General features: G+C 43.5%; 1 protein-coding gene across 3 annotated transcripts in view; it reads right to left on the bottom strand.

Moving 5' to 3' along the window:
- Window positions 1–15,086, bottom strand: part of CRISPLD2 (cysteine rich secretory protein LCCL domain containing 2) — a 68,827-nt gene that overhangs the window by 17,111 nt on the left and 36,630 nt on the right. For all 3 annotated transcript variants that reach the window (XR_005032429.2, XM_036924150.2, XM_036924148.2), the window contains exons 11-13: window positions 14,518–14,561; window positions 12,640–12,712; window positions 2,003–2,078 (exon numbers count right to left, since the gene is read on the bottom strand). Coding sequence is in view for 2 of the 3 variants with exons in the window: in XM_036924150.2 (XP_036780045.2) it covers window positions 2,003–2,078; window positions 12,640–12,712; window positions 14,518–14,561 (193 nt within the window). In the remaining variant the exon portion in view is untranslated. The remainder of the gene's footprint in view (window positions 1–2,002; window positions 2,079–12,639; window positions 12,713–14,517; window positions 14,562–15,086) is intronic.

Here is a 15,086-nt window from a genome sequence, read left to right as displayed (position 1 = left end):
AGCAGGCAGGAACTGTGGAGCCGTTGGGCCCTCTGAAGATGTGGAGACACCTCTCCCAAAATAAATCTCTTAGCTAAACAGACATTTTCCAAAAGGCATCATCATTTCCCAGAACACAGAGTGACCTAGAAACCGAGGCCAGAAAAGAACCTCTGAAATGTGGAGAGCTTCCCTCCTTACTGCTTACCTCTTCCCTCCCTGTCTCCTCCTCACTTTTTCACTTTCTTCCTTCCTCCTTTTGTTTCCCAAGTAGCTGTTTAAGCATTGACAACCATAGTATTTTCATTTATTTATCCTTTCAACATTCATAGAACAATTATTGTGTATTAAGCCCTGTCATGAGCACTGTGGTTCTAAAAGCTCGAAACCCTAGAGAACAAGGTAGCTGAAGACTAGGTACAGGTTTGCACCCACATGCCTGCTCACATCAGTGTAATTGTGAGCACAGGTACATTCAAGAAAGGCAGAACAGAGTAGGGAAAAAACATAGTCTAAGCGAGACACACCCTCATGGCATCTCACCTTTGCCATGTACCACTGTGTGATTTGGGGCAGGTTATTCTGAGCCTCAATTTCCTTCTCTGTAAGATGGGGATAACAATACCTAGAGATGGTGTTTTTTAAAGAACCTAAAACATAATCAAAGGTAGCTTTATGTTATTACTAAATTTTCATCAAGTTCTCCTTGTATTTCTAACCTTTTTGTTTTTACTTTATATGTTTAGCGGCTGTGTTGTTTGGTGCATACAGATTTGATTTTCATATCTTCATAAAGAGTACCTTTTGAGCCATTGCATAATGAATTACATTGTATATTTACCACTCTGAATATTTAGCTTTAAATTCTACTTTATCAGACAGCAATATTGCCACTCCTGCTTTATTTGTTTTTTTGCATTTGGTTGGAATCACTTGGCCCCTTTATTTTTAAATCATTTTAAAATCAAAATCTTTGTCTTTTAATAGCAGACTCTGGCTCAAACATTTTAGTGTAATAATTGATATACATTATTTTACTCCATCATTAAACTTTTAGAACTCAATTTTGGCTGAACAGCTTTTGAGAAGAAAAGACTCCTTTAAAGAAGAAAGAATAAACATGGGGAAAAAAGATCAGCCATGAAGGTTGCTTAGATTTTGCACAACTCAGGAATCTAGAACAAATGACTGTAGACGGAGGCAAGGGTGGGGGTGGGTTGGGGGAGAACCATAAAAATGAAGATGAGAAAAGGCTGAGTAAAAATATTAGCAGACTTAAACATGGAGGGATGCCGCTCTAAACATGGAAGTTTAGATCTAGAAGTTTTCCCAGACTAGAATATCTCAGCTGGCTCATTTTACAGAGGGGTAAGCGACTTAGCAAGAAGGTCACACAGCCTGTTGGGCAGAGTTGTGACCACATTCACATCTTCTGGGTCACCATGCACTTAACTGGAGGGAAGAGATTATGTTTGGGGGATTCACTTTTTAAAAATCAGGCTAATGCTTCCCTGCTAAAGTTAGGGGGGAGATATGAAGAACAGACTCCAGTATAATAAGACTGGTTATTAACAAGCAGTACATCTGTGTAACTTGTGTTTTCTTCTGTGTGCTTTTAGCTAAGTGAGCACATAGCCAAGGAGTACAGTGAGTAGAGAGAACCAGCATCTATAGGCGCATCAGCAGAGCTGGAAGATCATTAAGTCCCTGGGGAGTCTAGACCCTGAAAGCCTTCACATTCAGCATGCATGTCAATGGAGCAGCAGAAGCCAATGAACCAAACCATGACAATGTTTGTGTGAGAGGAGGTGCACCTGCATCTGTGTTCATAAGCATATTAGGTGGACTAATATCTCTGTAAATTGGGAAACTAGGGCAATGGTGACAGAAGTGGGTGTTCTAAATTTAGCTAGAGGCACAGGAATGAGAGATCCTGGGTTTCTGGTGTCCAGACCTTGGAACGTGGTTTCTGAGGTCTTAACATGCTTTGAGAGGTGGTCACTGAAAATTCCAGCATACTCACGTCTGCATAGATGTTGGTTCCAAACACCGGAGCCCAGTAGGATGGCTCATCTTTGCAGTGCGCTGGACAATGAACTCTGGAGAACAAGAAGCATTTGTGTGATGGTCACAATCAGCAGAAACCAAAACTTCCTGAGAAGCAGTGGCCCTCTATCTGAAGTTCAGATTTTAAGTTCTTAGGTGGAAGGAAACTACCATACCATTTACTCTCTAAGAAAAAATTACACCACACCCACCCTAGCAGTGGTAAAGGTACTTTTTCTCCTCTTAAACAGTGCATATAGAATTAAAATACTCCATCTAAAAAGACACACACAAACTAGGTTTAAAGGGAGTAAATATCTAGGAGAGGTGAGTATAGGATTGTAAGAGGTCACACCTCCCATTCTTGGGTGTTGGCCGGTTCATACTGTGGGTACATTATGGAGATTATAATCAATAGGCTTTTTAAAGGCCACTTCCCTGTGTGGGGGGGAGGAAAGGGTGGAGGGCCCTCATTTCAGTGAATCACAGAATATTCCAGGGAGGGGGTGCTGATAACCTGAGGCGGAAGGGGCTAGATCACCGTTGACAGTCACCACATCCTAGTCTTTGGCATGGGGGATAAGGAAAGAGCCTCAAACTGGAAGTGGGTGGGCCCTAGGGGGGTTAAGAGATCCGCACCAGCAAAAAGTGCGAGCTTTACTTAAGAAAAGGTCTTTCGTTTTTATCTGGAACAGCTCACTTGGCCTGCAGCCCAGGGACCAAGAAACCCAAATGGTGCCAGCAGCAGCCTGGCCCCAAGACAGGCAGGACTCTGAGAGGGAGGAACGCTAGGCAGGCGGACATGGGAGGTGAAACTCTTGTGGGGAGAGGTGCAGGGCAGGACGGAGAGAAAGGGGACGTGGGGTGAGATGTGAAAGAGTTTGGGTAAGAACATTCTTCCTGACTTCTAGAATGGTGGCTCAGAAACCTGTACTTTGGATATTTACACCAGGTCGAGTTTCTCTTTCTTGCTTGTATTTTCTGAAATTAACTCCCTTTTGCTTCTCTTTAATGTTTGGGTTGTTATCTTCCCTTGACGCACGGGAAAGTGGGTCAGTGCGCGGGGGTGGCGGCAGTGGGGAAGCCCCCGGGAATGTGGGCAGCAAAGGGCAGGAGTCAGGGACCCCAGCCAGGCTCTCCCTCGCCACACCCAGCCGGGGCTCGTCCCTGCCCACACCTCAGGGGCTCCACCTATTCGGTTTAAGGTCAGTCTTTCCCTTCGAGAAGCCAGAGGCCTTTAGGCCCAGGCTAAGAGTCCACAGGACGCTACACCGCCTTGCTTCCGAGAGGACCTAAAAGGTACTGCAGAGACAAAGGCTTGCTTTATGCTGTGATGCACCATCCTTCAAAACATCAGCCAATTAAGGTTTAGGCAGACACACGTAAAACCTGCTCCTTAGACACAAACCGTGGCACGTCCACAGCCTGGAAGGCCACACAGCGACACGGAAGAATAAACCACCCATACGCCCAACAGCAATGAATCTCAAAAGCACTATCTATGCACAGTGAAAGAAACCAGGCACAAAAGTCTCCTTTGACATGAAATTCTAGAAAAGGCGAAAGTACAGCGACAGAAAGGAGACTGGTGGTTGGCAGGGCCGCGGAGGGAGGCAGAAGGGGGGCTGACTACAGGAACCTCCTCGGGGGTGGAAACGCCCCTTATCTTGACTGCGGTGGTGGCCGCGTGACTGTGCACATCCGCCAAAACACATCGAATTGTCCACTTTACAGCGGGTGGGTTTTATTGTGTGCAAACTAGGCCTCAAAAAAGCTGGGCTTTAATGAGCTAGTTCTAAAGTGATCCGTAGGAAATACAGCAGATGAAGTAAAAGAATCAATGAGAGCTTCCGGGGAAGATGGCGGCGTGAGTAGAGCAGCGGAAATCTCCTCCCAAAACAACATATATCTATGAAAATATAACAAAGACAACCCTTCCTAGAATAAAGACCAGAGGACACAGGACAATATCCAGACCACATCCGGACCTGAGAGAACCCAGCGCCTCGCGAAGGGGGTAAGATACAAGCCCCGGCCCCGCGGGAGCCGAGCGCCCCTCCCCCCAGCTCCCGGCGGGAGAAGAGCAGGCAGAGCGGGAGGGAGACGGAGCCCAGGACTGCCGAGCACCCAGCCCCCGCCATCCGGGACAGAGTGCAGGGCCCTCGATACTGGGAAAACAGGGCAGCAAGAACAGTGAGCAGGCACTGGAGGCTGGGCGACAGAGGACATAAGAAAAGCGTGCGACCATTTTTTTTTTTTTTGCTTTTTTGCTGCTTTGTTTTGGCGAGCGCTTTTTGGAAGTCTTAAAGGGACAGGGACCCCAATATTAGGGAAACAGGGCAGAAAGACCGGTGAGCAGAGGCCTGAGGCTGGCACCGGAGAATAAAGAAAAACGAACGACCACCTTTTTTTTTTTTTTAATTAAAATTTTTTTTTTTTTTTTTATTAAAATTTTTTTTTCTTGTTTTTTTTTGTGGTCGTTGTTTTGTTTTGGCGGGTGCTTTTTGGAAGTCTTAAAGGGGCAGGGCGGGTCACTTAATCCAGAGGTAGGGAATCCGGGATCTCTGGGCACCCTAACCCCTGGGCTGCAGGGAGCAGGGAGGCCCCTTACGGAGATAAATAGCCTCCCAGCAGCTCCTGCTCCAACGCGACTCCACCATTTTGGAGTAGCTGCCCGAGCCAGGCCACGCCCACAGCAACAGCGGAGATTAACTCCATAGCAGCCGGGCAGGAAGCAGAAACCCTGTCTGCGCGCAGCTGCGCAGCACAAGCCACTAGAGGCCGCTGTTCTCCCAGGAGAGGAGGGCCACAAACCAACAAGAAAGGAAGTCCTTCCAGCCGTCACTCGTCCCAGTTCTGCAGACTATTCCTATCACCATGAAAAGGCAAAGCTACAGGCAGACAAAGATCACAGAGACAACACCAGAGAAGGAGACAGACCTAACCAGTCTTCCTGACAAAGAATTCAAAATAAGAATCATAAACATGCTGACAGAGATGCAGAGAAACACACAAGAAAAATGGGATGAAGTCCGGAAAGAGATCACAGATGCCAGAAAGGAGATCGCAGAAATGAAACAAACTCTGGAAGGGTTTATAAGCAGAATGGATAGAATGCAAGAGGCCATTGATGGAATTGAAATCAGAGAACAGGAACGCATAGAAGCTGACATAGAGAGAGACAAAAGGATCTCCAGGAATGAAACAATATTAAGAGAACTGTGTGACCAATCTAAAAGGAGCAATATCCGTATTATAGGGGTCCCAGAAGAAGAAGAGAGAGGCAAAGAGATGGAAAGTATCTTAGAAGAAATAATTGCTGAAAACTTCCCCACACTGGGGGAGGAAGTAATCAAACAGACCACGGAAATACACAGAACCCCCAACAGAAAGGATCCAAGAAGGGCAACACCAAGACACATAATAATTAAAATGGCAAAGATCAAGGACAAGGAAAGAGTGTTAAAGGCAGCTAGAGAGAAAAAGGTCACCTATAAAGGGAAACCCATCAGGCTAACGTCAGATTTCTCAACAGAAACCCTACAGGCCAGAAGAGAATGGCATGATATATTTAATACAATGAAACAGAAGGGCCTTGAACCAAGGATACTGTATCCAGCACGACTATCATTCAAATATGACGGTGGGATTAAACAATTCCCAGACAAACAAAAGCTGAGGGAATTTGCTTTCCACAAACCACCTCTACAGAACATCTTACAGGGACTGCTCTAGATGGGAGCACTCCTAGAAAGAGCACAGCACAAAACACCCAACATATGAAGAATCGAGGAGGAGGAACAAGAAGGGAGAGAAGAAAAGAATCTCCAGACAGTGTATATAACAGCTCAATAAGCGAGCTAAGTTAGGCAGTAAGATACTAAAGAGGCTAACCTTGAACCTTTGGTAACCACGAATTTAAAGCCTGCAATGGCAATAAGTACATATCTTTCAATAGTCACCCTAAATGTTAATGGGTTGAATGCACCAATCAAAAGACACAGAGTAACAGAATGGATAAAAAAGCAAGACCCATCTATATGCTGCTTACAAGAAACTCACCTCAAACCCAAAGACATGTACAGACTAAAAGTCAAGGGATGGAAAAACATATTTCAAGCAAACAACAGTGAGAAGAAAGCAGGGGTTGCAGTACTAATATCAGACAAAATAGACTTCAAAACAAAGAAAGTAACAAGAGATAAAGAAGGACACTACATAATGATAAAGGGCTCAGTCAAACAAGAGGATATAACCATTCTAAATATATATGCACCCAACACAGGAGCACCAGCATATGTGAAACAAATACTAACAGAACTAAAGGGGGATATAGACTGCAATGCATTCATTCTAGGAGACTTCAACACACCACTCACCCCAAAGGATAGATCCACCGGGCAGAAAATAAGTAAGGACACGGAAGCACTGAACAACACAGTAGAGCAGATGGACCTAATAGACATCTATAGAACTCTACATCCAAAAGCAGCGGGATATACATTCTTCTCAAGTGCACATGGAACATTCTCCAGAATAGACCACATACTAGGCCACAAAAAGAGCCTCAGAAAATTCCAAAAGATTGAAATCCTACCAACCAACTTTTCAGACCACAAAGGCATAAAACTAGAAATAAACTGTACAAAGAAAGGAAAGAGGCTCACGAACACATGGAGGCTTAACAACACACTCCTAAATAATCAATGGATCAATGACCAAATCAAAATGGAGATCCAGCAATATATGGAAACAAATGACAACAACAACACTAAGCCCCAACTTCTGTGGGACACAGCAAAAGCAGTCTTAAGAGGAAAGTATATAGCAATCCAAGCATATTTAAAAAAGGAAGAGCAATCCCAAATGAATGGTCTAATGTCACAATTATCGAAATTGGAAAAAGAAGAACAGATGAGGCCTAAGGTCAGCAGAAGGAGGGACATAATAAAGATCAGAGAAGAAATAAATGAAATTGAGAAGAATAAAACAATAGCAAAAATCAATGAAACCAAGAGCTGGTTCTTCGAGAAAATAAACAAAATAGATAAGCCTCTAGCCAGACTTATTAAGAAGAAAAGAGAGTCAACACAAATCAACAGTATCAGAAACGAGAAAGGAAAAATCACGACGGACCCCACAGAAATGCAAAGAATTATTGGAGAATACTATGAAAACCTATATGCTAACAAGCTGGGAAACCTAGGAGAAATGGACAACTTCCTAGAAAAATATAACCTTCCAAGATTGACCCAGGAAGAAACAGAAAATCTAAACAGACCAATTACCAGCAACGAAATTGAAGAGGTAATCAAAAAACTACCAAAGAACAAAACCTCCGGGCCAGATGGATTTACCTCGGAATTTTATGAGACATACAGGGAAGACATAATACCCATTCTCCTTAAAGTTTTCCAAAAAATAGAGGAGGAGGGTATACTCCCAAACTCATTCTATGAAGCTAACATCACCCTAATACCAAAACCAGGCAAAGACCCCACCAAAAAAGAAAACTACAGACCAATATCCCTGATGAACGTAGATGCAAAAATACTCAACAAAATATTAGCAAACCGAATTCAAAAATACATCAAAAGGATCATACACCATGACCAAGTGGGATTCATTCCAGGGATGCAAGGATGGTACAACATTCGAAAGTCCATCAACATCATCCACCACATCAACAAAAAGAAAGACAAAAACCACATGATCATCTCCATAGATGCTGAAAAAGCATTTGACAAAGTTCAACATCCATTCATGTTAAAAACTCTCAGCAAAATGGGAATAGAGGGCAAGTACCTCAACATAATAAAGGCCATCTATGATAAACCCACAGCCAACATTATATTGAACAGCGAGAAGCTGAAAGCATTTCCTCTGAGATCGGGAACTAGACAGGGATGCCCACTCTCTCCACTGTTATTTAACATAGTACTGGAGGTCCTAGCCACGGCAATCAGACAAAATAAAGAAATACAAGGAATCCAGATTGGTAAAGAAGAAGTTAAACTGTCACTATTTGCAGATGACATGATACTGTACATAAAAAACCCTAAAGACTCCACCCCAAAACTACTAGAACTGATATCGGAATACAGCAAAGTTGCAGGATACAAAATCAACACACAGAAATCTGTGGCTTTCCTATATACTAACAATGAACCAACAGAAAGAGAAATCAGGAAAACAACTCCATTCACAATTGCATCAAAAAAAATAAAATACCTAGGAATAAACCTAACCAAAGAAGTGAAAGACTTATACTCTGAAAACTACAAGTCACTCTTAAGAGAAATTAAAGGGGACACTAACAGATGGAATCTCATCCCATGCTCGTGGCTAGGAAGAATTAATATTGTTAAAATGGCCATCCTGCCCAAAGCAATATACAGATTTGATGCAATCCCTATGAAACTACCAGCAACATTCTTCAATGAACTGGAACAAATAATTCAAAAATTCATATGGAAACACCAAAGACCTCGAATAGCCAAAGCAATCCTGAGAAAGAAGAATAAAGTAGGGGGGATCTCACTCCCCAATTTCAAGCTCTACTATAAAGCCATAGTAATCAAGACAATTTGGTACTGGCACAAGAACAGAGCCACAGACCAATGGAACAGACTAGAGAATCCAGACATTAACCCAGACATATATGGTCAATTAATATTTGATAAAGGAGCCATGGACATACAATGGCGAAATGACAGTCTCTTCAACAGGTGGTGCTGGCAAAACTGGACAGCTACATGTAGGAGAATGAAACTGGACCATTGTCTAACCCCATATACAAAAGTAAACTCAAAATGGATCAAAGACCTGAATGTAAGCCATGAAACCATTAAACTCTTGGAAGAAAACATAGGCGAAAACCTCTTAGACATAAACATGAGTGACCTCTTCTTGAACATATCTCCCCGGGCAAGGAAAACAACAGCAAAAATGAGTAAGTGGGACTATATTAAGCTGAAAAGCTTCTGTACAGCAAAAGACACCATCAATAGAACAAGAAGGATCCCTACAGTATGGGAGAATATATTTGAAAATGACACATCCGATAAAGGCTTGACGTCCAGAATATATAAGGAGCTCTCACGCCTCAACAAACAAAAAACAAATAACCCAATTAAAAAATGGGCAGAGGAACTGAACAGACAGTTCTCCAAAAAAGAAATACAGATGGCCAACAGACACATGAAAAGATGCTCCACATCGCTAATTATCAGAGAAATGCAAATTAAAACTACAATGAGGTATCACCTCACACCAGTAAGGATGGCTGCCATCCAAAAGACAAACAACAACAAATGTTGGCGAGGCTGTGGAGAAAGGGGAACCCTCCTACACTGCTGGTGGGAATGTAAGTTAGTTCAACCATTGTGGAAAGCAGTATGGAGGTACATCAAAATGCTCAAAACAGACTTACCATTTGACCCAGGAATTCCACTCCTAGGAATTTACCCTAAGAATGCAGCAATCAAGTTTGAGAAAGACAGATGCACCCCTATGTTTATTGCAGCACTATTTACAATAGCCAAGAATTGGAAGCAACCTAAATGTCCATCAATAGATGAATGGATAAAGAAGATGTGGTACATATACACAATGGAATACTACTCAGCTATAAGAAAAGGGCAAATCCAATCATTTGCAGCAACATGGATGGAGCTGGAGGGTATTATGCTCAGTGAAACAAGCCAAGCGGAGAAAGAGAAATACCAAATGATTTCACTTATCTGTGGAATATAAGAACAAAGGAAAAACTGAAGGAACAAAACAGCAGCAGAATCACAGAACTCAAGAATGGACTAACAGGTACCAAAGGGAAAGGGACTGGGGAGGATGGGTGGGTAGGGAGGGATAAGGGGGGGAGAAGTAGGGGGGTATTAAGATTAACATGCATGGGGGGGTAGGAGAAAAGGGAGGGCTGTACAACACAGAGAAGGCAAGTAGTGATTCTACAACATTTTGCTATGCTGATGGACAGTGACTGTAAAGGGGTTTATAGGGGAGACCTGGTATAGGGGAGAGCCTAGTAAACATAATATTCGTCATGTAAGTGTAGATTAGTGATAGCAAAAAAAAAAAAAAAAAGGGCAGTTCCTGTGTGGTAACCTCCAACGAGTTCTACACAAGGGTATAAAGGGCATATAAAAGTGTAGGCAAAGGGTCTGTTTGTGTTTATACAGAGGATCAAAGCCTAATTGGGCTACCCCGAAAATGAACTAAGATACGATATGAAAAAGAACTTCCAACATCTGCACTCTCTGGAAGACTCATGCCAGAAGATGATCATCAAAAAACCCCAACAAAGATCCACGCACTGCTACAGCTGTAGATGCACTCATCCCACCAGTTCCTGGACCTGCCATGGGAATGAGGAAGGAGATATCTAAGCTGGCCTGTGCATACAGTAAAACAACAAAATTGGACTGGATCTATACTGTTGGAACTCAACCAAGAATTTGGAGAAGTGCAAATTGTAGCGCTCCAAAGTCTTACAACTACAAACTATTTATTGTTAAAAGAACATATGGCATGTGAACAGTCCCCAGGAATGGGTTGTTTTAATTTGTCTGATTTCTCTCAGACTGTTCAAGTTCATTTGGACAATATCCACCATATCATAGATAAGTTTTCACAAATGCCTAAGGTGCCTAACTGGTTTTCTTGGTTTCACTGCAGATGGCTGGTAATTACAGATATGCTTTGGTTATGTAACTATACTCCTATTATGTTAATGTGTGTGTGCAATTTAAGTAGTAGCTTAAAACCTATACATGCTGAAGTTACTCTACAAGAAGATATATCAAAGAAATAATCAATCTTCCCATGTTTTCTTCCGCCTGCTACTTCTATAGCTTTTCTTCTTCCTTCCTAATTACAACCCTTAAATAGAATTCGTGCCTCATATCAAATTTACCGAGTATCATAATTCTTCCAAGTGGTAAAGATACCTCAAGACAAATGCTGGGCATAGAAGCCACAGGGCATAAATATGCAAAGAAGTAAAAAGCTAACTTTTTCAAACAATAAGGCTTCTCTCTCACTTACCAACTTCACATTTCCCTGTATGGCCCCGGAAGATGACTGGTTAGCCAGAGACGGGTAAGATTCCTCAAGGGAGGAACAACCTAAGACAGGCACAGTCGCAGGGGGGCCATCAGGTGAGAAATTGGGGATCAACAGAGGTGAGGCTTAGAACCTCACCCCCCCGTTCTGAGAGAAATCTTCTGCATACGTGGATGTTTTATTGCCCTGGCCTAGCTTGGATTAACACATAGTCTACAGGCACACACCTGATCATCTACATGTGCTCTCTTACAACACTAAACTATGTTTTCTACCTTTATCTTGTATCTACCTACCACTTCAGCAATTTATTAAAAATAATAATAATAAAGAGAGAAATGTGGTATCCACATATAAATCAAGTATAAAAACCAAATGAGTATTCATATTTGAACTGACTGTTTAGAGTTCATAATGCATGAGCAAAACCGAAAGTTTCTGTGATGACTGCCCTTGTACTGTTCACTATGTAACTTATTCATTATGTAAGAATTTGTTCTACATGTAAAAACTTGTTTGTTATGCCTCAGAAGATTGGAGACTGACAAAAATTAGGCTTGGGGTGGAATAATGATTGTGCATTGAGCATTGACTCCCCTATACAGAATTTTATTGTCGTTAACAACCATTTGATCAATAAATATGAGAGATGCCCTCACAAAAAAAAAAAAAAAAAGGACAGACTTCCAATGGTAAAATAAATTAGTAACCGGGATGTAAGGTATAGCATAAGGAATATAGTCAAGATATTGTAACAGCCTGGTAGGGTGATAGCTGGAACCTAGAATTATGTATATAAATGTTCTACCACTGTGTTGTACACTTGAAACTCATGTAATGTAATACTGTGTGTCAACTACCCTTCAATAAAAAATAATAATTAAAAAAAAAAAAAAATAAATAAATAAATAAATAAAAGACATTAAAATATAAAAAAAAAAAAAAAAAAAAAAAGAATCAATGAGCTGATTTGCAGGGGACACGTGCACCCAGCGGCCAGAGTTCCAGGCTGACCTACGGGACCAAGGACGACGAATCTACAGGTGTTTCTGAGGGCGCTCGGAAGGGCTTCGTGGCCAACGAAGCCATTTCTGCAAGGGTGTTGTACCCTCTCCAGGGATTGGAGGCAACACCAAGTGGGGCTATCATCTGCTCAGTTAAGTTCCCAGAGCAGGGGTCCCGGGCCCAGCTACACACTGGGCTCACCCAGAAGCTTCTAAAGATGATGAAACCTTGCTGGGCCCCTCCTACAGATTCAGATTTGGGGGGTCTGGGCAGGGGCCAACAATTTGCTCTTCTGAATGCTGCTCCCATAACGCCTGTGTGAAGCAGAGCTGAGAACCAGTGGTCTTGGGAAAGGTCTAGTGGGTTCCCGACTTTGAGCAGGAAGTGCCCCTGTCCTGGGTGTACACACACAGGGGCCAAGGTGAGGACTCGGGTGTGTTTCGCTGCCATGAGCTAAGCTGACCCCCAGCCCACAGGGTGCCTTCTTCTCTCAGAACTCCTGTTTGCAAAGCAGGTGCTGGAGAGCCTTACCTCGGGCAGTGGGTCCCCGGCTTCTCAAACGGACAGAGCTGTGCCACGGTGGTGTAGCAGTCCAGGTCCTGTACTGGAAGCAGGACACGAGGGGAGAGTGTCAGCTGTGGGCGAGCCTGGGCCTCACTCTACTGCCTGTGAAGTGGGCTGCTGGACACCCAAGTCCCGGGGCCTCACTGGGCCCGGGGGCAGAGCTGGGATGGGCACCCAGCAGGTGCCGAGTCCTGGGGATCCTGGCACCTCACCGAGGGCCACTCAGGAGGTGAGACAAGATCCACTGCCTGAGTATGTTTACGCTCCAGGGCGTTATCACCCTCAGACGTTTCCCTAGGGCCAGTGATACTTTCTGCTTCCTGAGGCTTTTTGACTTTGAAGCCTTTCTCCCATTTTATCACGTGGGAGCCTCAAGCACAGCAGGTACAAATGAGGAAACTGATGTCCAGGAGAGTTGAGAGACCCCCTGAGGCCACACAGGCCGCAGAGGGAGCCCAGGTTTCTGGCTTGCAGGCTAGAATTCTTCTTCAGGTCACATTGGTTTAAAGAGCAAATGTAAGAAAATGGCTCTAAACCTGGCCACCTGCAGTCTCTGACGGCATGTCCTCTGCTAGCCCAGGGCTCAGCAGACTCTTAAAGGGCCAGAGGGTAAATATTTCTGGCTTTGTGGGCCCCATGGTCTACATCGTAACCAGTCAACTGTGCAGTTGTAGCATAAACCAGCCACAGATGATGGGTAAGTGAGCGCACAGCTCTGCCAATAAAACAGAGAGCAGGCAGGATTTGGCCCCGAGGACGGCGGTACACTAATCCCGGGTTCAGCCTATCATCTGGAGGGCCAAACACCTATGCAGCAGTACAGCGAAGGGGATTGGTTTAGTGTATCAAGGGACTGATACACAATGGGATGCCAGGGACATTGTTAAAATCAGGTTGGAGGACTACTTAAAGGCACAGAAGTATCTTCCCCATACCTTACTATTTGAAAAAGAATTAGGTTTCCGGACTTACAGAATTCCATTTGAATTTTTTAAAGTATACACATGTATATGTTACCAAGGTATGCACTCTTAATCATAGAGACAATAAACTGCAAAGGTGTCCACCCAAATGTTCATGGTGGTTATCTCTGACTGGTGGCATTTAGGTCAAGTCTTTGTTTTAATGCTTCTCTGTATTTTTAAATTATCTGGAATAAACAGGCATTAATTTTGTAATAAGGAAAAAAAGCTGCTATGAGTTTTTATAAAGATACCTAGTCAGATATTCTTGCATCCAGGGCAAATGGCAATGATAGGTTTCCCTAAGGAAAGGAGGGGTCAGCAGGCAGGTTCTGGGGAGGGCACTGGGCGGGTGCCCTTGAGTCCCTCCTGAGCCTACCCCCAGTTGGACGACTATACCCCATCTCTCCAACTGTGGTCACAGCGTGCTCCCCCATGGATGCATAGTGAGCACACCTAGCAGCACAGAAGGCCGGGCCAGAGATGGCAAATGTGGGCCATGCGCTTCCCCATGTTCCCCTCTCTTGTCCATGGCAGTCATTCCTCATCTACCAAGCCCTGTTTTCTGCTGAGCTGAGAATGAGATCTCGGAATCCTTCTCAATGAAATGCTCCAGGTAGCATCGATCACTCAGTAGAAACTGACACTCCCTATGTAACCTATTAGCCATCTAGACCCAGGGATTAGTATTTCTGGGACATTCAGCTGAGAACCCCAGGCCTGTTTAGGTATCTAGGGCCAAGGTCAGATGTGTTTTGAAAGCCTTTGCAATGTTAGCAGGCATGATAAACATTGAATTGGTAACGAAGGGGAATGATGTTTTCAGGGAAACCCAAGGTAACCTGTGTATTATGGTCATGTACAAATAGACCAGCCCACTTACCTTTCACCTTTGACACCGTGAATGAGCTGGAAGACTTGTATTTGCTGCAAAAGAAAACATTAGGTAAATGGAAACAGAATTGCTTCCAAAAGTACATGACTGCTCCAGCATTTATGTTATTTATAGCTCAACTTTACATTTTCCTACTTGTTTCCCATCAGCCCAAAAGCCCTTAAAACATCCCAAGTGCCCCAGACCCCCTGGAGAAGCCTGGGGAAGCCTAAGGACCCTTCTCAGAAAAATGATTTTAAAATACATATGACAACTTTAAAATATTAAAAGGAAATCCATGATTAGTAATATCGCTATCAGAGTGTTAGGACACATTTGCATCAGAGTAATAGCTGTGCTTCCTCGTTAATGCATTAAATCAGAACCCAGATTTGGGTCTTCTGGCCGCTGTCCTTTCAGGGTAATGACAGCAGGGACAGTGTTTCACGATGTCAGCAGGAACTGGATTTCTACCAGTGAGAGCCACCGACCCTGCTAATGCTACTGTGATTTGGGGCCGACATTCAGAGCAGAAGGAAATGTATCACTTCAATTCGAGGTTAGTGAAAATAAGGCTT

This window comes from Manis pentadactyla, chromosome 15 (genome assembly GCF_030020395.1).
Source record: "Manis pentadactyla isolate mManPen7 chromosome 15, mManPen7.hap1, whole genome shotgun sequence".
NCBI lineage: Eukaryota > Metazoa > Chordata > Mammalia > Pholidota > Manidae > Manis > Manis pentadactyla.
This window is presented reverse-complemented; position numbering and strand designations above follow the sequence as displayed.